The sequence below is a fragment of the Capricornis sumatraensis genome, chromosome 1 (assembly GCF_032405125.1).
Source record: "Capricornis sumatraensis isolate serow.1 chromosome 1, serow.2, whole genome shotgun sequence".
In the NCBI taxonomy this organism is placed as follows: Eukaryota; Metazoa; Chordata; class Mammalia; order Artiodactyla; family Bovidae; genus Capricornis; species Capricornis sumatraensis.
Window position 1 is genome coordinate 19,127,616 of NC_091069.1, and position 26,830 is coordinate 19,154,445.

At 46.3% G+C, this 26,830-nt stretch overlaps 1 protein-coding gene across 1 annotated transcript in view; it reads left to right on the top strand.

The window, feature by feature from the left end:
• The first annotated feature begins 7,633 nt into the window (after positions 1-7,633).
• Positions 7,634-26,830, top strand: part of GRHL1 (grainyhead like transcription factor 1) — a 47,747-nt gene continuing 28,550 nt past the window's right edge. The window contains exons 1-8 of the mRNA XM_068977693.1: positions 7,634-7,653; positions 10,743-10,929; positions 13,410-13,480; positions 15,869-16,256; positions 17,308-17,384; positions 18,793-18,949; positions 19,673-19,784; positions 20,796-20,890. Coding sequence (XP_068833794.1) covers positions 7,634-7,653; positions 10,743-10,929; positions 13,410-13,480; positions 15,869-16,256; positions 17,308-17,384; positions 18,793-18,949; positions 19,673-19,784; positions 20,796-20,890 — 1,107 coding nt within the window. The remainder of the gene's footprint in view (positions 7,654-10,742; positions 10,930-13,409; positions 13,481-15,868; positions 16,257-17,307; positions 17,385-18,792; positions 18,950-19,672; positions 19,785-20,795; positions 20,891-26,830) is intronic.

Consider the following 26,830-nt stretch of genomic DNA (forward strand, 5'->3'; position numbering starts at 1 on the left):
TGCCATTCCTTCTCCAGGGGATCTTCCCAACCCAAGAAACGAACCCAGGTCTCCTGAATTGCAGGCAGACTACTGACTGAGCTACAAGGGAAGTACCTCTATAATATGCTTATCCCCACACTAGATGATGATGAGGGATCTTTAAAAATATGATATATAGTTTCTGTTTCTTAAGCCATTTATAATACAGTTAGGAAAATAGGGAGATGGAAGATTTACTATTTATTGAGTTCTAAAAGATCTGGTGGGGCTTCCTAGGTGGCTCAGTGGTAAAGAATCCTCCTGCCAATGTAGGAAGCGTGAGTTTGATCCCTGGGTTGGGATGATCCCCTGGAGAAGGAGATCATGAAACATAACCAACCAATCAGCCCTGGGCGATAGAGGTCATTAGCCTGTATTCTCCAGGGGTTCCATAAGTTCCCAAGTCACAGAGCTGGGAGACAAGGGTGGAGATGTCACACTCTTCTTTCCACACCCTGTTTGTCCAGAGTGGATGACTTTCATCTCACAGGAGGCGCTGGCAAACAGGGCAAGACACAATGGCTCTGGTGAACTGGCTGGTACAGATTCCTGGAAGTCAGCCATGGAGGCTGTGCCCTTGTCTTGCAACTACTTCAGCTGTCCCTTCAATAGAGGCTGCCTCCCCAGGGTATGTGATGTGCCTGCCTGTGATGAGCCCTGTGAATGGTTGGTCAGGCTACACCTAGATTGAACAGCCAACAAACAAGCACTTGGAGGGCATGGACAGGGCTCAGTCCCTGCTGGTCTCTAGAGAAGATGGAAGCTGACCATCCAGGGTCTTTGAGCCAGGCATCGCGTGAGATTCTTTAATTGCATTGTGGTTTTTTTTAAATCCTCAAAACTTGATACTGTTTTCCTCATTTTGCAGATGAGAAAATTGGGGACTGGCAGTGAGGTAGACTGCTTAAGGTAAGAACAGGAGGCAGATCTGAGCTTGGAATCCAGATCTGATGGGCTTGAAATCATCCCCATTCCTTCTCCAGGGAATCTTCCCAGCCCAAGAAACGAACCTGGGTCTCCTGAATTGCAGGCAGACTACTGACTGAGCTACAAGGGAAGTACCTCTATAATATGCTTATAGGCACTGCAAAACTCCTGCAAAACTGAATTACCTGAAAGGTGGAGATGCTTCTGATGAGTGTTTAATGAAGGCTAGCTGAGGGGCTGGGGGAGAAATTTGTATGGGAGGGAAAGGGGTCCTGGAGGAGATGACATTGGAGGTTGGCCTTGAAAGAGGAATAGGGACAGGAAGAGATAAGGTGGAGAGAAGAAAAAGCACAGGCAACCAGGGGCCTGAAATTGCCGGATGCTATCAGGGGACTCTGTGATGGGGTCCAGGGTGCAGGGCACTCTTAACTGGGACATACATTTGTGACTGTGCGTTGGGGAACTTGAATGCCAGGCTTAGGAGCTTGGACTTCCATCTGTAAACTGTGTGCAGCTAAGATCAGAACTATTCTTAGCAACTGCTATTAGACTCAGGAGACATTTAAGCTGGCAGGAACCAGATGACCCATCCAACCTCGTCCTTTCCCAGAGGCCCAGAAAGAAGTGACTCCACTGAACTTACCCAGCAGGTCAGTAGGACCTGGTCTAGTACCTAGGTCTGTGACATTCCCAATCCACCTTCCTGTCTGTCTTTCCACTTCTATGGGGCTGATAGAACCCAGGGGTCTCCTATGGGAGCACAACCCCAAATTCATTTCCTATTCTGAAGCTCAAGACTTGGGAAGCTACCTCAAAGATCTGCCTTCTCTTAAAAAAAAAAAAAAGACCCTATCCTTGACGTTAAAAATGTCATTGCCAAACAGTTGGAAGGACACTAAACCTCACTTGTGATTTTTTAAAATGCAAATTAAAAAAAAAAATGAGAAACTAGTTTTCATCTAAAGGCTAGCAAAGTCTGAGCATGCTCCTGTCTGGGGAGGTGGCACTTTAGGGTAGTTCCATGTCCTGTTGGTAGCAGTCCAACAGGGGCAGCCTTTTGGAAAACAGTTGGGTAAGATCTATACAGATTGGAACTGTGCACACCTTTTTCACAGCACTTCCAATTCTGGGGATTTATTCTACGTCTGTACTTGACCAAGTGTGCAGAGTGTGTAGATAGAGGGATATGTATTACAGAACATAATTGTGGAAAACTGGAGATAAAAACACTAATTGCTTGCAGGTATGGTCTAGTTATCATATATCAATACAAAGAAATAATCTGCAGCCATATTTTTTTCAGAGAGAGAGAGAGCTTTATTGAAACATTTAATACTGTGCTATTTCAAGTAAAGAACTTCACATTTTGCATAGAATTTAATTACACCTTACTTCACAGGGAAGTTGTGTCCGACTCTTGCGACTGCATGGACCGTAGGCCCATCAGGCTCCTCTCTCCATGGCATTTCCAAGGCAAGAATACTGGAGTGGGTTGCCATTTCCTTCTCCAGGGGATCTTCCCAAACCAGAGATCGAACTCAGATCTTCTGCACTCAAGAGGGTCTCCTGTATTGCAGGCGGTTCTTTAATGAGTGAGCCACCAGGGAAGCTGATACATAGTCTCAATAGTATATATATATGTCAATCGCCATCTCCCAATTCAACTGACCCCACAACAGTCATTTTTAAAAATACAGGCCATGTATAGGTGCTGACATGGAAAACGTGTAAGACTCTATAGTAAGTGACAGTGAGTAAGCTGAAGAGGGCCGTACACAGTATGGACTCCACTGTATAAGAAAATACACCATATGTATATTACTTATGGATATACAGGAAATATCTGGAAAGTTATAGGAAAACTGGAAGCAGTGGTTATCTCTTGGGAGGAGGGACAGGATGGAGGAGGGAGCAGCTCTGTGCTCTAAACCCTCTGTATTGTTACATCTTCTTTTTAAACTATAAATATATATTATTTTTATAATTCAAGAATAGTAGAAAAAAATTTAAATAAAAAAGATATTGTCAACAGCTTACAAATAGTGGTTTTTTTTTTTTACATTTAAAACAATTATTTATTTTTAATTGAAGGATAATCACTTGACAATATCGCATTGGTTTCTGCCATGCATCAACATGAATCAGTCATAGGTAAACATATATCCCCTCCCTCTTGAACCTCCCTCCCCCCCCATTCCTACCCCTCTAGGTTGTTACAGAGGCCCGGTTTGAGCTCCCTGAGCCACACAGCAAATTTCAACTGGCTATACAGATATGGATTTTGATTTCCATTTTAGAGAGCACTTAAAGACAAATGAAATCAGCTGGTATTCAGATTTACAAAATAGACCCAATGTTTTTTATTAATACATTGATTTTCTAATAACCTCTGGCCTTCGCTGTCCTTGTTTCTGGTTTTGCGGTTTGGTGTTTATTCATCCATTCCATATTGATCTTGTGCCTATTACATATCAGACTGTGGTGTTGGAGGAGACTCTTGAGAGTCCCTTGGACTGAAAGGAGATACAACCAGTCCATCCTAAAGGAAATCAGTCCTGAATATTCACTGGAAGGACTGACTGATGCTGAAGCTGAAACTCCACTACCTTGGCCACCTGATGTGAAGAATTGACTCATTTGAAAAGACCCTGATGCTGGGAAAGATTGAAGGCGGGAGGAGAAGGGGATGATGGAGGATGAGATGGTTGGATGATGACTCAATGGACATGAGTTTGAGTAAACTCTAGGAGTTGTTGATGGACAGGGAGACCTGGCGTGCTGCAGTCCATGGGGTTGCAAAGAGTCGGACACAACTGAGTGACTGAACTGAACTGATGTATCAGACAGGGGAATGGAAGCATGAGACTGTGCATCTCCTGCAATAGGAGGGTCATTTAAACCAGTCGAAGATGTGGCGCTGATGGGAGGAGGCTGAGGAGCAGAATGGATGCCTGCAGAGGAACATTGTCTCTTCAGGGATCACTTCCAGGACATCTTCTGTGCGGATACCAGGAGGCTGGGGACAGGAAAATGGAAGCAGTGTATTCCCCACTCTCTCTTGAAAAGCTCCCACTGTGGTGGAGACAGATGCAAGCAGAGAAACAAGTGTTACAGACAGACGGTGGTAAGTGTGTTAACGGGGTGATGCTTAAGTACTATGTGTGCACGAGGGACACTTAACCCAGCCCAGAAGGCTGTGGAGGCCGCCTGAAGGAAGGGGAGGGAGTCCAAGCCCGGCCTGGAGGGTGGAGTGGGTTCTCCCAAGCAGCAAGATGAGGAGAAGGGGCTGGGGGTTGGGAGTGGGGCGGGGGAGGTTCCCAGGGGAGAGGACCACGGCCAGGAGCAGAGTTGCAAAATGGCAGGCAAGCTGATCAGACACACTCCATGCAAAGGCATTGGGACTTATATTCTAAGTGTAATAAGGTGATGTGATCTAAAATCTGTGCTTTGTATAGGTCCCTCTGGCCATATCTGGAGATGGATCAGAGGAAGAAGAGGGAAAGACTACATACAGAGACATTGTTTCTCAAGTTGAGTCTCCTCTGCAGCACAACTCTGCGGAGCTGCACCATACCTGGGAACCACCCAGGTTTAATTTGTTTTTAAAGTTAGCCCACTTAAAAAAAAATTTCTTTAAACAAGTTAGTGAGTAAGAAAAATGAAGAGACCCTCTGGCTTTAGCATGGTACTCAGGGCTAGAGGACAGAAGCTGGCAACAGCAGAAAAGTGAAAAAAGTGAAGGTGAAGTCGCTTCGGTCATGTCTGACTCTTTGCAACCCCATGAACCATACGTAGCCTGCCAGGCTCCTCCGTCCATGGGATTTTCCAGGCAAGGATACTGGAGTGGGTTGTCATTTCCTTCTCCAGGGGATCTTCCCGATCCAGGGATTGATCCCGGGGCTCTAGCATTGCAGGCAGAGTCTTTACCGACTGAGCCACAAGGAAGGAGACAGTGAGAAGTGTCTGTGGCTGCTGTTTAGGCCCCAAGAGACCTGGAGACCAGGGAGCAGGAAGATGGTGGGAGTAGATGAGGGGCTAGGGCTAAGTAGAGGTCCCGATGGCCTGCATGTTGCTAAATCCTCATCTTCCTTGACGTCCTCGCAGCATGTGACCTGGTTGACCACGGTTTCCTCCTTGGTTCTGTTTTCCTCCTCCCTCAGGGACCGCCCCCCGCCCCCTGGCCTGTTTTCTCTGCAGAATCCTCTCCCTGTCTGTGTTGGAGGCTCCAGGATCCAGTGTTGGTCCTGTTCTTTCCTCCCCACGGCCACGGTGATTCACCCCATCTCCAGGCTCTCAACACCATCTCCGTACTGATGGTTCCCAGATGTCTTTTCAACCCAGACGTCTCCCTGCAACTCCAGACTCATATCCAATCATCTCCTGATACGTCTATTTGGGTCTCCAATAAAAGCCTTGAAATGAACATGTTCAAAATGCAACTCCTGACCTCCCCCGGACCTCCGCTGCCTGCAGTCTTCCCCATCTCAGTGATGGCTGAGCATTCTTCTCAGTTTTTGGCTGCAAAACTTGTAGTCCTTGGCTCTCTCTCTTTTTTTCTCACACCTCATATCTGATTTTTAGGAAATCTTGTTGGTTTTACCTCCAGAATAGATCCAGCATTTGACCATTTCTCACCACTCTACCCCACCACCCTAAGCCAAGCAACTGTTTTCTTTGGCCTGGTCTCCCAGCTCCCAGATCTGTCCCCTACCAGCCAACAGCCAGCTTCATCACTTTAAAACAACAAAGGCAAAACAACACGTGCCTTTGTTATTATTCAGTCGCTCAGTCCTGTCTGACTCTTTGCAACCCCACAGACGGCAGCACACCAGGCTTCGCTGTCCTTCAACATCCCCCAGAGCTTGCTCAAACTCATGTCCATTGAGTCACTTGCCTGCCATACTCCAACCCTTTCAATGCTTTCCCACCTCACTCAGTAAAACCCAAGTCTGCAAAAAGGCCCACAAGGCCCGCAGTGTTCCCTGTCCCCATCTCCCCTGCCCTTCAGCACTCCAGCCCTTCAGTGAGGGGTTACTGAACACACCAGGTGTTCCCAACTTCTGCGGTGCCATGCCTCCACCTGGATCACCCCTCCCCACCTCCTGAAGGCCTCACCTCCTTCAAGTCTTCAAATGGATCTCGCCCTCTGCTCCCAGCTGCCGCCTCTACTTTCCCTCCCACATAGCTTTCTAACCTATCAGTACAATTAATTAATTTTGTTATGGCCCAGTTCCCCCAAGTCGGATGCTGGAAGAAGGCAGGGAATACTGTCCCCTGTGCTCACTGCAGGCATCCCCATCACCTAGAGCAATGCCTGGCATAGAGGCCGGTCTCTCAATAAATACTTGTGGAAGGAAGAGCAGACCCTGGAGAAGGGAGCTTCCACTTGGAAAGGCCAGCTGGGGCAGGAGTAGGCAGGGGTGGAAATGCACAGAAGCTGGCCGGGGAGAGGAGTGACAGAGGAGTGATGCGACTTGGAGGTGCTGGGAGGGGCGGCAGTGGTGGAGGGTAAGAATGCAGGGTGGCTGGAGATGTCCAGACGCAGTTCCCAGAGGGCTAAAGAGGTGGGCAGGGATGGAAGTTCGAGGTTGGTGGGGGCGCCCGGAGTTGGGGGGCGGCCCACAGAAGAGGAACGGGCACTTGGGATGGGGGCGGCTGGGGTGATGCTGGGGCTACCACTCGGCGGACACCCACCCAACCCTGGCCGCGCGGGGGCGGGGCGGGAGGCGGGAGAGAAGAGCCGTCTTAGCAGGTCGTGGCAGTTTTGTGGCGACTGTCACACAGCGAACAATCTAAAGTGGATGAACAGGGTGGGGGGGAGGTGGTTCTAAAGCCAGACAGCTTCGGGCGGCGGCTGGGGGACGGGGGTAAGGAGGGACACGGTCTGTGCTTCCTCGGGTAAAAGGCAGAGGAGCCTCGTAAGGAAGAGGGACGCGCTCTGAGAGGTGAGAGGGGCGAAAGGGTGCAGGGCCCCGGCTCCACCGGCCCCAGGCTGGGAGGTGCCCGAGGCGGCCGAGCAGCGGACCGCGGGGCGCGGTGAGGATGCAGCCGCCAGGTGGGGAGGGGAGGCTCCGTCACTGGAGCGGCGGTGGGCTTGAAAGAGCGCCCAGAGCCCCGGGAAGGCGGCGCCGGGGCCCGGCCAGTCCGGCGGGTGCGGCGGCCGAGCACGGTGGCCGCGGGGCACAGCCGGGACGCAGCGCCCGGCCTCCCCAGCCGCGGGCGCGCCAGGGACCGCCGGGCGGCAGCAAGTGCGCGCCCGAGGGCCTCGCGGCTTGGCTGGAGTCTGGGCGGGAGCTGGGCCCCGGAGAGCCGGGCGCGCTGCACGGACGCAGCCACGCGGAGCGGCCGGGCCCCGTCCCGCCCCCCAGGGGCCCATCGGCCCCGCCCCGCGGCCCGGCCCGCCGGCCAATCAGACCGCGGCGCCCGCCCCCCCAGGCCCCGAGGCCCCGCCCCGTGCAGGCGCCGCCAGCCAATGGGAGGCTGAGGCGGGGCCCCCTGTGCGCGCTGCCCGTGCCCGGCCGGCTCCGAGCGAGAAAAGCCGACCCAACCCGTCCGGGCCGCTGCTCCGGACCCGCCGCCGCCGCTGCCGCCGCCGCCGCCGCCGCCTCCTCCTCCCCCCCGGATCGGGTGTACTGTCCCAACCCGAAAGTCCAGTTCTGCGGCCCGGCAGCGGCGAGCGAGCGCGATGACACAGGAGTACGACAAGTGAGTGAGGGCGCCGGCGTACGCGAGGCCGGCCGTGCCGCCGGGGCCGCTGCTGCCTGCCCGCCCGGCCGGTCGGCCGCACCTGCCGCGAGGCCGAGCGGGGGGCGCGGGGCTGGGCGGCGGGAGGGGGCGCGGGGCTAGCTGTCCGCGGCCTCGGCTTCTCCGCACCCCCTCCCTGCCTTTGTTCCTCCAAAGCCCCCCTGCCCAGGGGGAGCCCCCTGCCATGGGGGGTTGCGGCCCTGCGCTACGGAGTGGAACCCCCACCTCTCCCGCAGCTTCGGGGTCCTGGTCTGGGGTGGGTGGGGGGCCACCCCTCGGGCGCGCCCCGATTCTGCTCTCCGGGGGAGGGGGGCGCGGAGGCCTCGCCTCCCACCCCCCACCTCCCCCCCTCCCCTAACCCGGGCGGCTTTGCTCTTTGGGACGCACTCCCGCGGCTGCAAAAGGGAAGCCTTCTCAGGTAATCAAGTCTCTCGTCGCTCAACCGTGTCGTTCGGTCGCCTGCTAGAACCTCGGAACCGAGAGATCTAGGGAAAAGTTGAAGTGCTCGGGTGTCCTGGCAGTTTCTTTTTTTTTTCCCCTGGCTGACTGTGTGAGTGAGAAAATTGCTGTAGGAGTTCTTTTGCCGCTTGCATCATTGGTGGTAATTACAGATTGCTGTAATTAAAAATGCTCAGAAATATCAAGAAGGATGAGACTTTGAAATCAGGGTGGTAAACTAGGAAGCTTTGTACTTATTAATAATGCTTTCTGGAGCTCGTGATTGAAGAAATGTTTTCATTAACTATAAGGCGGTAATGTAAGCCGTTAACATTAGGAGACACCGGGCGAGGGACGCTTCTGTATCTCCTTTGCAGCTTTTCTGTAAATATAAAATTGTTCAGAAAAAAATGCAAGTAAATCGCACCCAACCAATCAGTTATATTTGAGATCAGTGAATCCAGGGCACAGCAGTACTTTTCCCAGTTTTGTAATTAATTGCTGAGAATCATTTTGTGTAAGGGTGCTCTTTTTCTGGAGGAGAGGTTTAGATAGTATTATATATGGAACAGCTTAAGTGGAATAACTTAAATTAACCTTGTGTTGTACAGTATGAAGATAAATTATTGCTTGAAAATATATAATTCAAGGAGAGGGCAGTGATGAGCCTTTAGGGACTGTCATGAGGAAGTAGACTAAAAAAGGCAGCTGGTTTCGTGTTTATTTCTTGACTTATAGTTTAGATAAGGCATATTTCCAGAGCTAAAATTTTGGCCTGAGGCACAGTTTGGAAATAGTTTAAGACACCTTCAGGGTGATCACACACAAAATCATTTGCAAAGAAATGTTTATTTTCTGTTGCTTGTGCAGATTTGGGATGGGGGTAGAAGAAGGGAAGCTGAAGAACTAACATTAGGGGAACTGAATGAGCCAAGTACTGTCATAGTCTTCTGGAAGTAGCTATTATACTATTAATATTACAGCTTAGCAAGATCCCAGAGAGTAATCCCGGGGTACCACTGGCTCAGCAGCTCTTGTTCTCTCCTGGTGGCGCAAGGAATGCTCCTTTGTATATTCTTAATTTTTTTTTTTAAATTTGAGATTTGTAGGAAGTCTTCATTTTTAAACCAACTATGCACTTTGAACAACCCATTGTGTTTGTTTTGGGTTAAAATAGTATACCACCTTCAAGATTTCTTTTCTTGCCAAATGTGCACTCCTTGCAATAGGATTTAATTTTGACTGAGGATGAATTAAGTTGTTGGATTCCCTTCTCCCCTCCTTTTTCAGAATCTCTGTTTTTAAAGGGCCTAGGTGACTGCCAAACCCTAACCTTGTTGATTACTTGAGAAGATAATCAGTCTTTCTACATTCACTTTTAGAGTAGGTAGGTCACCTTTAGGCAATTTACATATTTCATTTGTGTGTTGCAATGAGAATAGCTCCTTTAATTTGCTTGTTAGAATGGTGATGATTCGGAGTAGTTCTGAATATTTAAACTTTTTTTTTTTTTTTCAAAGAAAAAAGTGCTTGATTTTGCTGGAGGTAGTTTTCCACTTTTTCTTTTTATTGACTTACTAAACAGAGCCAACTGAACAGTTGTTGAGGCTGTTTACATTTCAGGTTTTTGGAATCAGTCGTGTTTGCTTTACTCTTTTAAGTTAAATCTTCTATAAGACTCTACTAAAGTTCTCCGTTGATGTTCTGGATTTTTCCCACCAAACTACAGCATTAATGTGAAGCAGTTCTTGCCCCGTATGAAAAACCAGGAAAGATTTTTGAGGACAGATTCCTCAACCTATTTCCTTAAAAAAAAAAATCTCTTTTTGTCCAGCGGCTTCATTTATTATTGTAGATTCTTAAGTGTTTATCTCTAAGATAAACAGTGAACTCCCATGCCAGAAAATTGTGTCTCCTTATTGGTTTACAGTCCCCTTTGGCCACATTCCATGCTCAATCTGCTGGCAATCAGTAGAATATTCTAACTTTCTCATATACCCCCGAGGATTAATCCAAGTTATCCCTTCTTCCTTCCATCCCCCCCTTGTTGGTAGTTTGAGGCATGGCATCACCAGGAGAAAGAGGGAAATAGCAGTATAGCAGCTTGAGGATGGAACCAGATGTACTTTTGAAGAGGGGACAGTCCTGAGTGCCTGTGTTTGAGGAGAGTGTGTGTTCTCCTTGGCCTTGCTTTGTCCTTGTGTTTGTTTATGTAAAGCGTTTGAATAGCTTCACATTTTCTTGGAGTGAGTTTTTGACTTTTGGTTTTAGTGGGGTTTTTTTTGTGTGTCACTTAGTGTGTCCTGGGTTCCACATGAAGGTAACTGCAGGTTCCCTGGCTGTCTAAATACTGTACATCTTCCTGGGTAACCCATTGGGCTACATTTAAGTGGGTTGTCTTCTGATCGTGTCTTAACTTACTTTACTAATGATGAAATAATGGAACAGTGGACTCTTTTATTGCAAAATCAAGAATTGGCTGTTTGCTTTTTCAAAAATTAGCTTATGATGATTTGCAATAGAAGATGTGATATATATATATAGAGAGAGAGACACACACACACATATATATGTTGTTTTTTTCTTTTCTTTTAAAAAAAATCTCTCCCAAGCAAACGGCCAGTCTTGGTTCTTCAGAATGAAGCACTTTATTCACAGCGGCGTTCCTATACTAGTGAGGATGAAGCCTGGAAGTCTTTCCTGGAAAACCCACTCACTGCAGCAACCAAAGCGATGATGAGTATCAATGGCGATGAGGACAGTGCCGCCGCGCTGGGCTTGCTCTATGACTACTACAAGGTGGGTTTGCTTGCTCTTCAGAACCCTGTAACTACTGTGCAAGGTGCACTTGATCCAACAGGGTAAAAAACAGTAATTTGCTGGTAGACTGTAATGCAAGTTGCTTCTGTAGTGACTATAAATAGTTTAATGAGTGCTTTGACGTACTGTGGTTCAAAGCTGAAAATCTACAATCACGGAATCAAAAGGTTGTTTCTAAAACGTGTGCAGTAGCCAACTGTTCTGGCTCTATCTGAAAGGTGAAGCTACTTCGAAAGAAGAAATTCACTGTGTCTTAATGAGGGTGATCATTTTTTCAGAGGTAGCTCTTAGCGCCATCAAGAGTGGACAGGGGTTCCCTTTGCCTGTGTGCTAACCCTTTCTTCCTAGGTAGTCAGCGTGGTTTCCTTGCCCCTAAGTGGTATTGGAGGGCATCTGATTTGATTTGATTGTGAGATTTCATGGGGAAAAAAAAAAAACCCACTCATATTTTCTAGTTTAAGGTTCAGGATGTGTTTTATTGTCTGTTCCTCGAGGTTTGGATTAGTTTTAATTCAGTGCAGTCTGTCCTCTGCCTGAAGCTTTACCTGGTGTTTGTATCTGGATTGACACCCCTGGTCTGTGTCATCATCATTGTCCCAATGATACCAGGTACCACCTACTGATTACCTGTACTGTGCTAGACATGTTACCAGAGTGCATGTTGTTTCTGATCCGTCCAGGAACCCTGCAAGTTCTGTGCCATTATCCCCATTTTGTGGGTGATAAAAAATAAGGTTCTCAGGTCACACGACTAGTATGTACAGCCAGGACTTCGGGTTGTGCCAGGCCCCCTCTTCCGTATGCCATGCTGCCTCCTGGGGGCGGGGCTTTGCTTGCTGTGTTCACTCTGGCATTCTTTTTAACCAATAACCCACATGCAGGGATGGCTATATATTATAGTTTGTTTTCACCATCTTTCTGTCTTTAAAACTTCCACATCTATAGAAAATTTAAAATAACAAGATAGCTTACTCTCAGATTCACCAGTTTCCAGCTCTTTGTTACATTCTGACACTGTATTCTTTTTGGAATACAAGAAATGCAGAGGGTAAAAAGCAAGAAAGATAGCTTGATTATCAAAATTGGGTGGGGAGGAGGAACCTAAACCAAAGCTCTGTTTTCTGATGTAAGGCCATGTGTCCAGCTTGTATTTGAGGGAATGAGGTAAGGTTGTTTTTTTTTTCCTTTAGATATGAATGGAAACTTGCATAGTAACCAAGGATGCCAGAAGAAACTTTGCCTGGGAAGTGTAGCCACAAAGGGTTCCTTTGAAGTAGAACTTATATATCTGTTCTTCTTGTGGCTTGTTTTATTGACTCAGTATAGAAGCTGTAAGTTCCTAAGTATTAATTATGAAGTTTGAAGTTAGATATTTTAAACTGAAACTTTCTAGAATGGGAGGAAACCAACAAGTTTAGTGCCAGAAAAACCTGTGTAATAACACTAGTTGCAGTGATTGTATGTGCGTGTGTTTTAAATAAAGGGTCCTAAAAGTATTATACATCTTAGGAGGAGATAAATCCTCATGTCTGCCCATCAAGAGTGGCAGTCTTAGTAGTACTATATGTCAGCCTTCTTGCAACAGATGTGGGGTTATTTATTTTCCTTTTTTAAACCAACTGACTTACTTGTTTCAATTCTTTGAATGTACCCCTCAGTCATTTTTCCATAATAACCTTGGTAAAGCTTAAAAAACACGTTGTTTCTACCAGAAACAATAATTCATTCTGTCTTTAAGGGTAAAATAAGAATGTAGGAATAGAGTTTCTACTTTTACGTTGAAAACTAGTTTCAAATGTCTTATTGTTTTTGGAGTTTGTATTGCAGATAAGTCTCAGTTGGGTTGATGTCTACAGGACACCCACTAATGTTGGCCTGCTCTCACTTGTGCAGAGAAGCAGGCTCGAAGAAGGAATAGACCCAACAGAGTCTGCTTTGTCCTTTGAGTGACAGACGTTGTGAATCCCAGTGTCTCTGATGAAATGTATCATTTGGAGTCACCGTTTGGATCTTGGAGTGAACTGTTAATGTGGCTGATGCCTTTGATTTTGTGTTTGATCCGAAGGGAAGAGTGGCAGAGAAGAGCAGGGAGAACGCTGAAAGAGCCTGGTTGTCTTTTCAGTAGCTTCTTCTCTGTTATGTTACGTAGATAAATGGGTAAAACCCAACCAGAGGTATTTCTCTAAAGAGATGAAACCCACACTCCATGACAAAGTAAATTTGTGATGTTCTGAGTTTCTTTGCCAACTGAAGAGAAGCTGGTTTTTGCATATCAACCCAGTGGCCAGATTGTGGACTCCTTGAGAGCAGACACTGTCTTATTCATTGCGTGTCCTTGGAGCTGGGGTTCGGTAGGCAGTCCATAATCGTCTGAAGGGTTGCACTTACCGAAAAGTAGGGACTGTGTCTCTACTTTGGGAGTGAGAACGAAACTGTGGTCCTGTATGTTGATATCTCAGGTTCCGCGAGAGAGAAGGTCATCAGCAGCAAAGGCAGATGTTGAGCACCCCGAGCCGGACCATAGCAAAAGGTAAGGTTTAAGACAGAGCGTGAAACAGTACACTACAGATTCCCGGTTTCTGTGAAAGTTAAAGCAAGAGCTTAAGTGAACAGGAACTAGAGGAAGACATAGGTAAGTTGGACTCTTTATGTCTGAACACAGATTTCATTACTGATCTGCCCCTTACTCTGATTCTGTTACTGAGAAGTCACCAGTTTCTGTAGAAGTTCCCTTTTCCTAAAAACAAAAACAATAACTTTCTCTTCATCCAAAGGGTTTTTTTTTTTTTTTTTTAACTAACAACATGACTGCACTGTTTGCTTATTTGTCTTAGGTTCTCTTAAGAACAGTGTGGCTTAAGGCAATGGCAGGGGTCCATTTAAAAAAGTCATCACCAATGACCTTAAGTAACTACCCATGTGAAACTTAATAGAGTATGTTCAGCTGTATTCCAAATGCCTATTGAGGTTATTTTTGAAATATTTTAAGTTAAAACTTTCAGAAAATTAAGGCTTGACTTTATAGACCTGGGAAAAAAGCTAAATATATCTTTAAAATTGTTCTGAGTTCTCTTAGTAATACAAGAATGAAACATTTTTGAAGAAAGAATGATCACTTGGAATCCCACTCTGCTGACAGTTTATCTGATCACTGTTTGGGCAGGCAGGTGCATTTCATGTGGTTGTGGTTGTATTCACAGGTAGGATTTTCTTCTACTTAATACGTTACATAAGTTTTTTCTACATTACTGTTTTAGTCTTCATAATTTGGAAAAGGGCTTATAGCTGTTATTTTTTACTTTTTGTTATAGGCACTTTCAAACATAACAAAAGTAGAAAAGTAGCATAAGCCAATAGGTACTCAGCTTCAACTGTTATCAGCTTAATTCCTGCTGTTTGATCCTTGCTGCTGCTGCTGTTGTTCAGCCCCTAAGTCATGTCTGACTCTTGTGACCCCATGGACTGCAATGCGCCAGACTGCCCTGTCCTTCACTGTCTCCCGGAATTTGCTCAAATTCATGTCCATTGAGTCAGTGATGCTATTTAACCATTTCATCCTCTTTCACCCCCTTCTCCTCCTGCCCTCAATCTTTCCCAGCATCAGCGTCTTTTCCAGTGAGTTGGCACATCAGGTGGTCAAAGTATTGGAGCTTCAGCTTCAGCATCAGTTCTTCCAATGAATATTTAGAGTTGATTTCCTTTAGGATTGACTGGTATCTGTTTGATCTACTCTTTCCTTTCTCCAACTTTCTAATTAGTTAATATTTAAATTTTGTTTATTTTTGCTGGAGTATTTTAAATCAAACTCTAGCTATCCTGAGTATCAGGGCTGTATCTGATTTTTGCTGTTACAAAGCCTTAATGAACAACTTTCTAGATAGCTTTTTCTTTTTTCTCCTTTTTCTGTAAAGAAATTTCTTTAAAATAGTCATGGGAGTGAATTTATGGTTTTAAGTTTGACTATTTTATTGATCTTGAAATCTGCCAAATTACCAAATTGTTTTTTTCCTTGTATCAGCCTGTATGATTTGAGGGAACTTTGAAAATTTATGAATTTTACCCTAAGCTAAATATCTTATATTGCACAGGATATTTGTTGAGCCAAAAGTAACTCTATGTTGATGTATATGATGGTTCAGTACAATCATGGGGTGAGGGGTGGTGTTGGTGAAAGTGAAAGTGTTAGTCGCTCAGTCCATGTCCAACTCTTTGTGACCCCATGGACTGTAGCCCACCAGACTCCTGTCCATGGAATTCTCCAGGCCAGAATACTGGAGTAGGTAGCCATTCCTTTCTCCAGCGGATCTTCCCCACCCAGGGATCAAACCCAGGTCTCCCGCATTGCAGGTGGATTCTTTACAAGCACTGAGCCATCCCGGAAGCCCCCAGGAAAAGTGACGGCTGTGGGCCCCCGTGTGCCAGGCATCACTGCACACTTTTCAGTGTACTTTCCTTTCATCCTCATCACAACCTTGTGAGGATAGGTACCATCATTATCCTCATTTATAGATGAGCATGTAGTTACTAAGAGATCTTGAATCTACCTTACCTGACTCTGGCATCTATACTTTAACCACCAGCCTATACTGCTCCAGTTAATCATGTGTGTAGCTTCAGACTGCTAGTAAAATACGCCAATTTTATGGGGGTTATTGGAAATAAAATATAGTAGAGGAAAGCTCTGAGTTCTCAGCATTCCAAATGAAGTTTTACTCAGTGCTTTGACTTGTAACTGTAGAGGGCTTTTTCCTTTCTCTTGTGATGAGTTATCATGCCATTGCCTATTCATTTGGTTTCTACCAAATGTGTTATTATTACTATTGCCCAGGACCCAACAGCCCAGTGCCATTCGGAAAGTTAATTGTCACAGGAATTGTATCAGCTCTGAGTTTGAAAACACGCTTTTCTCTCCTTAAAGAAATGTACCAAACGTGCCGGAGCAGCCCCTCATCTCTGCTGGCGAGAATAGGGTGCAAGTGCTGAAGAACGTGCCGTTCAACATCGTCCTTCCGCATGGCAACCAGCTGGGCGTCGACAAGAGAGGACACCTGACGGCCCCCGACACCACGGTCACCGTCTCCATCGCAGCGATGCCCACTCACTCCATCAAGACGGAAAGCCAGCCCCACGGCTTCGCTGTGGGCATCCCCCCAGCAGTATATCACCCCGAGCCCACGGAGCGTGTGGTGGTTTTCGACCGGAACCTGAATGCTGACCAGTTCGGCTCTGGTGCTCAACCCCCAAATGCGCAAAGGCGCACTCCAGACTCTACCTTCTCGGAGACCTTCAAGGAAGGCGTTCAGGAGGTACAGGAAACGCAAGCATCTTCCTAAGACGCTGCGTGTTTGTTTAAGTATTGGGTTCCACCACTTCCTTGTTATATAAGCTTGAAACTCAGCCTGTGAGTGGATTGGGAACAAAAGAGGTTTCACTTTTTTTTTTTTTTTTTTTTAAGAGAAAAGGTCCACGGGTATAATTTGTAAACTAAACCTATAAAACCAGAAATTATTATCAAGGGCACATGGCTAATCTTACCAGCAGCTGAGTTAACAATTATGATTTCAACCAAGCGCTTTGCTGGAGAGTAAGAAGGAAAGCCACATACATAATTTCCACAGACGACAGACACAGCCTCACAGTCTGTTTTCAGCCTTGGTCCTCAACCAAACCAAGCTCCCTGCAACCGGTCTTAGTATAAAAGGAGTTATCATATATTTGCCTGGTATTTCTTGGTTGGCAGTATTGTCGGGGAGCAGGTAGATCTCAATGACAAATGCACTGTGTGACATTTACCCATCACTTCCAGTACTTACTTCCAAGGATTTCAGGGTGATGAACATGTCACTCAGGTCTAAGTGAGGGACTGAGGACGTTTGGAACTGTGTTTAATGACTTGTGGGGGGACGGAGTGTCCCTCCCCGCTTACAGAGTGAATAGAACAGTAGCCTTTCCTGAGAAAGCACCTCACTCCAGCCAGCCACCGTGCCAACCTGATACCGTTGTCTGAACTTGGTTCAGTGGCAGAGCTGACTCCTAAGGGTCATAAGATTGGGAGTGCAGACCCCAGAGTTTAGGCAGAAGTGGGGTGTGTGGGAAAGGTGGGAGAAGAGAGAAGGAAGCGCTTTGTGAGAGTACCTACATAGATTGTCTTAGTTTGATCAAGTGACGTATAAAATGGACATTTTTTTCTAATTTTCTCTTTAAATTTTTTGTAGAGTTAAAATTTTTGGCTTAGACAACTTTTAAAAGAGCGGTGGGTTGCCTTAAGCCGTAGACTCTGATCCTGTACCCAACGTCGGTCTTCAGTGAGCCTGATCACCAGTTACATCCTTGTGGCTTATTACATTGGTATTTCAGGTTTTCTTCCCCTCGGATCTCAGTCTGCGGATGCCTGGCATGAATTCAGAGGACTATGTTTTTGACAGTGTTTCTGGGTAATAGTTGTCTTTCAATTTGATTTTTAACTTTCAATTTGTGCAACTTAACTCTTTTTGTTAATTTGATCTTGAAAAATCAGAGGTGGCTTTTGGCGGCTTTCAACTCTGCCTTCCTGCAGTTAGTGTGGTGGCATCTTTGCTGGAGGACTTTTGCTTTGTTTTAGTGCAGTCGGTTTTGATCTCTGAACTGTGTTTCCCGTTTCCCTGATTCTTGGTGTTGGTGCTTTCCCTTCCCTTTGGTTTCTTTATGTGATGTAGTAGAGTGGAATCTCAGAGAAGACATGAAAGGATTAAATCAGATCTGAGGTCCCATTCTGTTTCCAAAAGTATATAATCCTGTGATAATTTAGGAACAGCATCAAGTGGATTAAGGCTTTTGTATTTTTATTAGTCTCACTAATTATAAGCCAACTGTTTACTGGGCTGACAACCTCTTTTATGCATCACAGAATTACATCTCACTCTGCAAATATGAATATTTTCAACATTATATATAAACATCTTCAGGTTTTTTTAGGAGTCTGGGATTTCATTCTGTAATTTCATTTTATGCATTTTTATGTGTGTTGTGTTTTAAAATAAAAGTTTTATTTAAAAGTCTAGGATTTTACGGGAATATGTAAGGCACACCTGCTTCAAGGTCCAGAAGTCACAAACTCCGGTCCCTTCAGGACCTGAGATGCAGGGGTCAGCAGGCTTTTTCTCTGAGGGATCAGATGACAAATATTTCAGGCAATGTTGGCCATATGGCCTCTGTCGAAACTGCTCAGCTCTGCCCAGCTCTGGGCTGTAGCACAGAAGCAGTCATAATGCAGAATCAAAGGGCATAGCCACATTCCAGTAAAACTTCATTTATAAAGATAGGGGTAATGTGCCAACCCCCGGCCTGACAAGGTTATTATACAGCTTCAGGGGGATTTATAGGTGGGGCTAGAAGATAATAGAAATGTAGAGGACCGTGGAATACCATCCGAGGACATTTAAATTATAGGTAAAAACAGCAAAAAAGTGCTACGCGGGCCAAGTCAGATTTCGTCAGAGGCCTGCCAGCCTCCTGTTTGCAACCCTTGCTGGGTGGCAGCATGTCCTGTGAGATCTCCTTCCAGAGTGCTTGTCACTCATTCGTAGCTTTAGTATCGTTAGCCTCCAAACCTCTAGTTTGTTAACATGGCTTCATTGGTTTTCCAGAGGTGGTCTGTAGTCCCACATCTGGGAGGATCTCTGGGCTGCTTGAGGTGATTTGGGGAAGAGCAGCGAATGCTGGTGGTGAGATGACACTGTCAGTTGGGATGTTTCGCCTGCTGTGTGCATGCCTCCCCACTGCAGCATCTCACGTCTGAGCTCAGGCATAGGGGAAGCTTCCAAGGGGGTGGATTAGAGGTCTGTGACTCTTATTGTATTCTAGGAACAACTTTGAATACACCCTGGAAGCCTCCAAATCGCTCCGACAGAAACCAGGAGACAGCACTATGACGTACCTGAACAAAGGCCAGTTCTATCCTGTCACGCTAAAGGAAGTGAGCGGCAACGAGGGCGTCCACCACCCCATCAGCAAAGTCCGCGTGAGTCCTGCTCTGGGCCGGTTGCAGCTCATTATTGCCAGGTCCAAAGCAGATCTAAATTAAGGTCCCCGTGGTTGAGACTCCGTGCTCCCACTACAGGGAGATTGGGATCCATCCCTGCTCGGGGAACAGGGATCCTGCGTGCCACACAGGGTGGCCAAAAAATTAAATAAATTTAAAAAATAATGAAATTGCATTTTCATTTCAAAATAATGAAATTTCCCTACAAAAAATTACAATTTTAAGATAATGAAATTTTTTTAATTAAAAAAACTTTTTTTGTTTTAAACTTTTCATTTCGTATTAGGGTATAGCCAAATAAAAATGTTGTGGTGAAAACTAAACAAAACAGTGTTGTAGTAGTTTCAGGTGAACGGTGAAGGGACTCAACCATGTGTATATGCATGTATCCATTCTTCCCCAAAGCCCCCTCCCATCCAGGCTGACACATAACACTGAGCAGAATTCCAGTAGGTCTTTGTTGGTTTTCCATTTAAAATATAGCAGTGTGTACATGACCTTCCCAAACTCCGAAACTATCTGTCCCCACTTCCACCCCGCCACCCAGAAGTTCATTTTCTGTCTACGAGTCTCTTTCTGTTTTGTAAATTAATTTGTATCATAAAATTGCCATATCAATTCACTGCAAAATAAAAAAACTAGGTTTTCTGAAAGATACTCCGCCTGTAGCGTCTTTATTTGATAATGTTTCCTCTCTCCCAGAGTGTGATCATGGTGGTTTTTGCTGAGGACAAGAGCAGAGAAGACCAGCTGAGGCACTGGAAATACTGGCACTCGCGGCAGCACACGGCAAAACAAAGGTGTATTGACATAGGTAAGGAGCCCTGGAGCCGGCTTCCATTCCCAGAGGTGTATTGACATAGGTAAGGAGCCCCGGAGCTCGCTTTCATTCCCAGAGGCGCTCGCATCCAGATTTTTCTAAATCCAGTTATTTTTGGCAGTGATCAGCTTCCTGCCGAACACATTTGAATTTTTCTGCCAGCCACTGCTCCGTTCCAAACCCTGTCCTTGGCCTCCTGGAATCGGTGCTCTTAACGTTACTTCCTTCATGAGGACAGGTGCCCCCTGCAGAGGCTTCCCACGTGACACTGGGGCCCGGAGCTACAGAGCCTGGCTCACAGAAGAGCGTGCTGCTTTCCAGCCTACAGATTTGTTTTGAGGGATGATGTCTTCTTTAAGTCATTTTGAATCTTTTGGAGATAATTGTAAGGTGGAGGAAAAGAATCAACAAGTAAAAGAAAATACTACTGTTGTGCAGTAACACAATTAGTCTTCCCTAGTTGCATGCTGAACTGCATTGCAAGTCTCTTCTGTCTGTAAATACACCCAAAGATTCATCATCACTCGCAGTACAGCAGCAGACCCATGCACGTCATATTTTGTCAAGCAGCTTAGTGAAAACCCTGTTCTTGTCGTGAGTGTGAAAGCACTGTCTAGATCACAGAACAACTCTTAATCTTTGAGTTACTTCTTTTCTTTGCCTTTGGTAGTGTTCATGTTCTCTTTCAGAAGTATAAAAAGAATCGAGTTCCAGTCTTGATTCTCTGGACTAGTTCTGTGCCCTTGGGACAGTTATTTAAACTTTTTAGACCTAAATGTCCTAATTTTGACATAACGGGATAAAATTAAATACATCTAAGCTTGGCTCTGTGAAAAAGATTCTGTGATTCTTTTTCTACCTTCTTTGAACTTCTGTCAACCCAACAAAATATTAATTTAAATTATCCAGCAATGATTATATGAAAAGCTGAACCTTACAGTGAATTGCTATAATCTCACGTTGGAAACTGGAAATCATGAGTTCCCTCTCTCATCCCTCACCCAGCTGACTACAAAGAAAGCTTCAATACCATCAGCAACATCGAGGAGATCGCTTATAATGCCATTTCTTTCACTTGGGACATTAACGATGAAGCAAAGGTAGGTGACCAGCTCTTGGAGGAGTGGGAGGGGCTTAGTGATTTGACAGCTGTTTTTTTTTTTGGCACAGTTTTTCTCATTTTCACTCCTTTGCTACGGAGGAGGGAGAACAGGCGGGGCTAGGAAGGCAGGTCACAGCCGTGGTCCCCAGGGGCTCGGAGCACGACGGGCCTCCAGGAGAACAACAGCGCCCCTCCTTGGCCTGCCCCCGCGTCCTGTTCCTTAGCCAGCTGGGTCTCACTTCCTGCCTTTTCATTAGTGCACATTTTCTGGAAGCATAGTGTCTTCCCAGATGTTCTAGAACCGTCCCTCTCCCCTTTTCTGTTCTTTCTTCCTCCTCAAAATACAGTCTTGGTGGACACTCTGTGTCCCGGGTAGCAGGGCCCTCGCGGGGCCAGCAGCCACTATCCGGCCTCAGTTTGGACTCCTGAGTGTGGGCATTGCTTCCTCCTTTGTGAAGTGGAGTTAATCCATTTCTGCCCCCCTCCAGGCATGTTGTAAGGGTTGTCGGAATAGGACCGTGAAGCTGGGGGAGTTTCTACAGCTTGTCATCAGCAGGTTCCATCTCATGTTGATGCCTTGTGAAGGCAACTCGGTTACTACGGCTCTTCTCTCTTGGGCTTTGACAAGTGAAGAACTGCCTCCAATTCAGATGGTCATTTGGAAGTTTTAGTACCTTTTAAGAAAAACTAAGTATATTTTAAAGTCATTCCTGCCCTTCCCACAGCCTTCTCTTCTTTTAGTATAAAATATTAGTACTCATTGGAAAAGACCTTGACGTTGGGAAAGATTGAAGGCAGGAGGAGAAGGGGACGACAGAGGATGAGATGGTTGGATGGCATCACAAACTCGATGGACGTGAGTTTGAGCTTTGGGAGGTGGTGATGGACAGGGAAGCCTGATGTGCTGCAGTCCATGGGGTTGCAAAGTGTTGGACGTGACTGAGCAACTGTACTGAACAGTGTTCCACTATTTTCTTTTCATTAAAGTTTGGAAGCTCAGGTAACACAGTAGAAACACATGAATTTGGGGCAGTTGTTAATATAAGATTGATCTTAATATTTGTGGCAGTAGTAGGAATACTTTTCTCTATCAAGGTCCACGTTCAAAGTTATCCTCACCTTCCTGTCGTTTCTCAAGTTCTCTTCTATTTATTCAACAAGAATTTTAGCAGTTGCGGAGTAAGACACTACATTAAGTGCTAAATATCGTCGAATTTAATTTTTCCCACCTGATTGCTTGTAAAAAATTCTCTGACTGGATTCTTGAGAACCGTTTTAAGTTTGTACTATAATTGCTTTCCTTTCTTATTGTCTAAAGCAAAAATGCGTCTTAAGAGCGCAGGGTATAGTCAGTGGGGTCCCCCAGTCTGTTAGGAAGCTTAAGTTCTTGTAGTTGCCCCGAGGGTTTCCTGCTGACCACCTCCAGCCTATGCAAACGTCTGTAGGCTGCTTATCCCAGAATTTGGAACAAACACTGCGGAGAAGCTAGTAGAAGGAAAAGTGAACTTTCCACTTTATATAGTTGTTGCAGTTATTCTGAAATGAGATGCCTTAAATAGGGCTTGGTGTGCAAGCAGCCTATAAGAAGAGTGGGCCCTGTGTCCCTGCCCACCCACCCCTGGGTGCTTCTGTCCTTGAATCAGGCAGGTCTGTCCTGATCACCATGAGGGGCTGTGGGGAAATTGTGGAGGAGCTGATCAAGCACCCCTGAGTCCTGAACTCGCTTTTCTGACTTATCTGTGATCTCGGGTTGGTCCCTTGATTCACCGGCTCAGTTGCCTCCCTGTTCCCCTTGGAGAATGAAAACCTCACAGTGGCCAGCTCTGTTGGGGTGTCGTCAGGACTCAGCAGGTGCTTGTCGGGGTGCGTGGAGGTCGTGATGGAAAGGCCCTGCGTGTGGGCAGGGCGGCTTGTTTGTTCACTGGGTCACTCCTCAGGGTGGGAGTAATGAAAACCCGGCTGACGGGCGGGGATAATGGGTGGTTTCATTCTGAAGGCCTTCAGCATGTTTGTATTAAAGAGAAATATTGTCGGAGGCGTGTCCCTAAGTAGTCTTAATAGCGTTGCTAATTGATGTAGGTAAATTCAGTTTCATTTCCCCTTCCAGACCCCCGCGCAGACTTGATTTTTTTCAGCCGTTGCCAGCTCCTGGATGGTGCTGGTGTCATTTCTTAATGAGGCTGCTGCCTTTTGAAGCAGTATCAGGCATCAGTTTCAAGCGTTTGTTGGAATGAAGTCTGTAGATGTTTTGCTTCCCCTGGCCAAGTTGATGTTTTCTGTCTTTACACTTAAAGTAATGGATGCCCCAGGGTAACTAGTGTGAACAGATGGAGACGCAGAATCCTGTACAGGTGGCTTTTTTTGAACTTCAGTTTCTGAAATCATCCCACTTTCTTGTCTTGATTTAGGATGCGTTTGTTGATTCTTAATTCCAGTTCATTCTCCCCCACAAACATAGGGTTTCTTAGAGACATGTGGCATTCCTTTCTCCCCCAACTTAAAAAAAAAAAAAAAGATACCTAACATATACCCTTTTTGCCACACCAGGAGAAGTTAAGAGCAGAGTTCTAGCCCAGGGTCAACACGAGCATCTTCTGTATAGATTCCACTGTTCTTCAGGGGTGATTGTTTTTAGGACTCATCCGGTTTAATCTTGAGCACCTTGGCTTAGGTTCTAGTTTGGGGAAAGCCCTATCTAAGTTAGACTCATCTTCTCCTGTTCCTGTCTACACTCCGCTTACCAGCGTAAGCATGTACTTGCTGTTACCATGGAAATGCAAAGAAATTATGAAACTTACATTAAAAAAAAAGTTTATTAGACTTCAAAGCATCAGGGGAAAAGGAAGTTGCTTGGAAAAGCAGAAATGTCTTAGAAACAAGCCCCCGTGGCAGCCCTGGTCTCTCCCGTGTCTAGACCCAGTTCGTTCGTTTTTCTGTACTCCACACAAAATTAGGTCTGTTTGGGTAGCCATGCATCTTCTCAAGAGTCAGGAGTACCCAGACAAATTAAAGTTCGTCTGGCATTCACACTTCATTGAGAAATGACTTCATCAGATTTCTTCCTTCCTGATTTATGACTGAGATCATACGCTTGAGGTGATTCTGGTAGGGAGAAGCGGTTCCCTGCAAAACCTTAAAACAGGGTGCTCGGGTGGAGTTTAGAATTCATCAGGTAGGAGGGCACTGGTCCCTGGAGGATTAGGAGATTGCTGCGGGGGTCGGGGGCGACGTAAAGGAAGGTGGGAGGAAGATAAACCCAGACTTGGGCTCTGTAAAGATTTCTTCCAAAGCCAGCTGTGCCCCTTGCCCCCAGTTGCAAGAATTCGTAACTTCATCCTCCAAATATCCAGCCACCTGCTGTGCCCCGGCCCAGTGCTCTGTCCTGGCTGAAAACACTGGTGTAGTTCAGGTGTATCTCGGGTTAAATGGGCTTTTGTGGCCTGAGATCCTAAATATAGCATCGTGTTTCTAAGGAAATGAAACTTCACCAATGAACTTTGGAGACACAGATAACTTATTGGCTGGGTTATCTGTTCTGCACCAGTTTCCGTGTTTCCAGTCAAGTGAGTCGTTCTGGATAGCCTTCACGTCCTGGAACAAGGTTTAATTTTTTGCTTGGACTACAGATCTAAGAGTTTACAAGAGCATTGAGATTTGGATAGTGATACGGAGTAAGGGCCTCTCAAAGCCTGAAGATCTAAAATAAACAGAGGGAAAAAAAGTTAGGGGGAGAGGATTAACTTGTCTGAACGTTAGGTTTAGGCCTGGCACCATGCTGAGGGGCTTTCCCTGTGTTGGCACCTAGCGGGCAGTGCCGCCTGCCCAGTACCCAGGAATTGGGTGCTCATTCCTCCAGGTGGGAAGACATTTGCTGCTTGTCATCCAGGTGAGATCACCCAAGGAGGCAGGCATCTCCACCTTGAAATGGACAGGAAGTGATCCTGCCAGGGGGAGACATCTAAAAGTCAGCCCTAATTATTAATAGAGAGGCATTATGGATTCACTAATACAGATTACCTTGATAAGTAGAGCACTTTTGCTGCAAGGGAACAGTTTATACTGATTGTTGGATGAGTGGTGTCTGGCTCCAGAGGAGTGGAAATTATAAACCAAAAATCCCCCATATGAAATCAAGTGACCCAGGACAGCCAGTTCTGAGGGAGCCTGGCATCCAGCGGAGCCCCGCTTGCAGGAAGGGGTTGTGCTAGTGGGACAGGACATACTTGGTTATAGTTAACTGGACAGTGTAGGAGGTGGGAAGGAAAGCAGGGGCCGCTGCAAGCAGAGCCCAGCGTTGCTTTGATCGTCTGTACGTGCTCTGAGCTCCTGGGTATGGAGCATACCTTTTAAAGATGTGATGAAATGCCAGGGAGGTGGACTATCTCACATGTTTTTTTCCAGAGGTGACTTCTAGATTCTTACTGCCAGGTGGGTTGGGTGCAGCTGCCAATCACACAATTTCGTCTTCTAAACACTAACAGTGAAGAGTTTGCTGTCAGACACGTGCTCAGCTCCTGCTAAAGTGAGCACCATCAGAGGAGGAGTAGGTGTGGAGTCTTGGTTTCTTTCCTGGATTTTGCCTTCGTGGCTTAAAACCACCCGAAGACTCATAAGAGTCCGTCCTGTGGGCCGTGCTTCTTGATGTCTTCATCGGACCCGCAGGAGGAGGCGCTCGAGGTCGGGTGGGAGGAGGGCTCTTGCGGTGGATGGAGCTGCGCCTTCTTCTCCTCCTGGCAAGATCTCATCTCTGGGAGGGGGTGGTCAGAGCCCGTTTCAACACGTCATTCATCTCTTCCTGGTTCAGTTCCCTTGCCTGGTTCACCTTTGGGGCAGGGCTGGGGCCCGCAGAGAAGAGACAGGACCAGATCAGAGCATCCTCTCCCTCGTAGGGGAGAGAGCGCTGTGTGCTTTGAATTCTAACGTGCCAGCTCTCAGGAGAAGCCAAGGCGTTCTGCCGGGTTGTCCTTCTGCGCCGAATGTGTTCTGTGTCACCGAGAGGCTCGTGTTACAAAGTAAAGAGGATTGGAGTAGAACACAGAGCCCACCAGGAACACCGAGAGCCTGGGTTGGGCTGGAGTGCGGCGGTCTTTCCCTTTGTTCCCTGTCTCAGCAGAGGGCTATGGCACTCCTGCCGCAGGATGACAGAGGGGTGGACCTGTGCTGGTGACTCGAACTTAAGGCTTTCTGTGTGTGCTTGTGGGATGCAGGTTTATGAGTATAATAACAGTTTGTTGTTTCATCTAAGCATAATATTTGGAATTCATCATGAGAGTAGTCTTTAGTTTGTTTGGAGTGAGCCTACTGCTTGCATTTAGAGGGATTCCATCCTGGTGAAGCACCCAGCAAGCGCTCCAGTAAAAGAAGGTGTTGCCACCCTGGTTGCATTAAGCGTGGGGCAGGTTTGGTTTGTTTCTCAACTTTAAATTTCCAGTGTGAATGGGAGGGAGGCGGGAGAGGTGAGTCAGACATCTTACTTGCGATTGCAATTAAGTGTAGGCAGGGAATTTCAAACAAAAGTGTATCTTCCCTGGCCTAAATAGTGGAGGAAGCCAGGAGGCATTGTTACTTTTAAAATGGAGGTATGAGACTTTCGGAGTCCAGCCAGATGCGGGCTGGACTCTCCAAGCGTCCTGTCCTTAGACCCTAGAGGAACTCAAGGGAGCCCGGGGGCTTCTGAGCTGACCCTCTTTCTACACCATGCAGTTGGAAAGTACGTGAAAGTGAAAGATAAAAAATGTTGGTGCCAGAAAGTCACTCTCCTCTACAGGGAATGAACAGTCTTTGAGCTGTGGTTTGATCAGAACTGAAAGTGATGAGAAATTTTTCTGGATTGGAAATGTGTGGGGAATGCCTTTCATTAGATGATATGGGATGAATTCTTGGCTTTGTAGTTGGAAAGCTGACTCTCAAGAGACTGCCCTGGGTCTGACTACGAGGG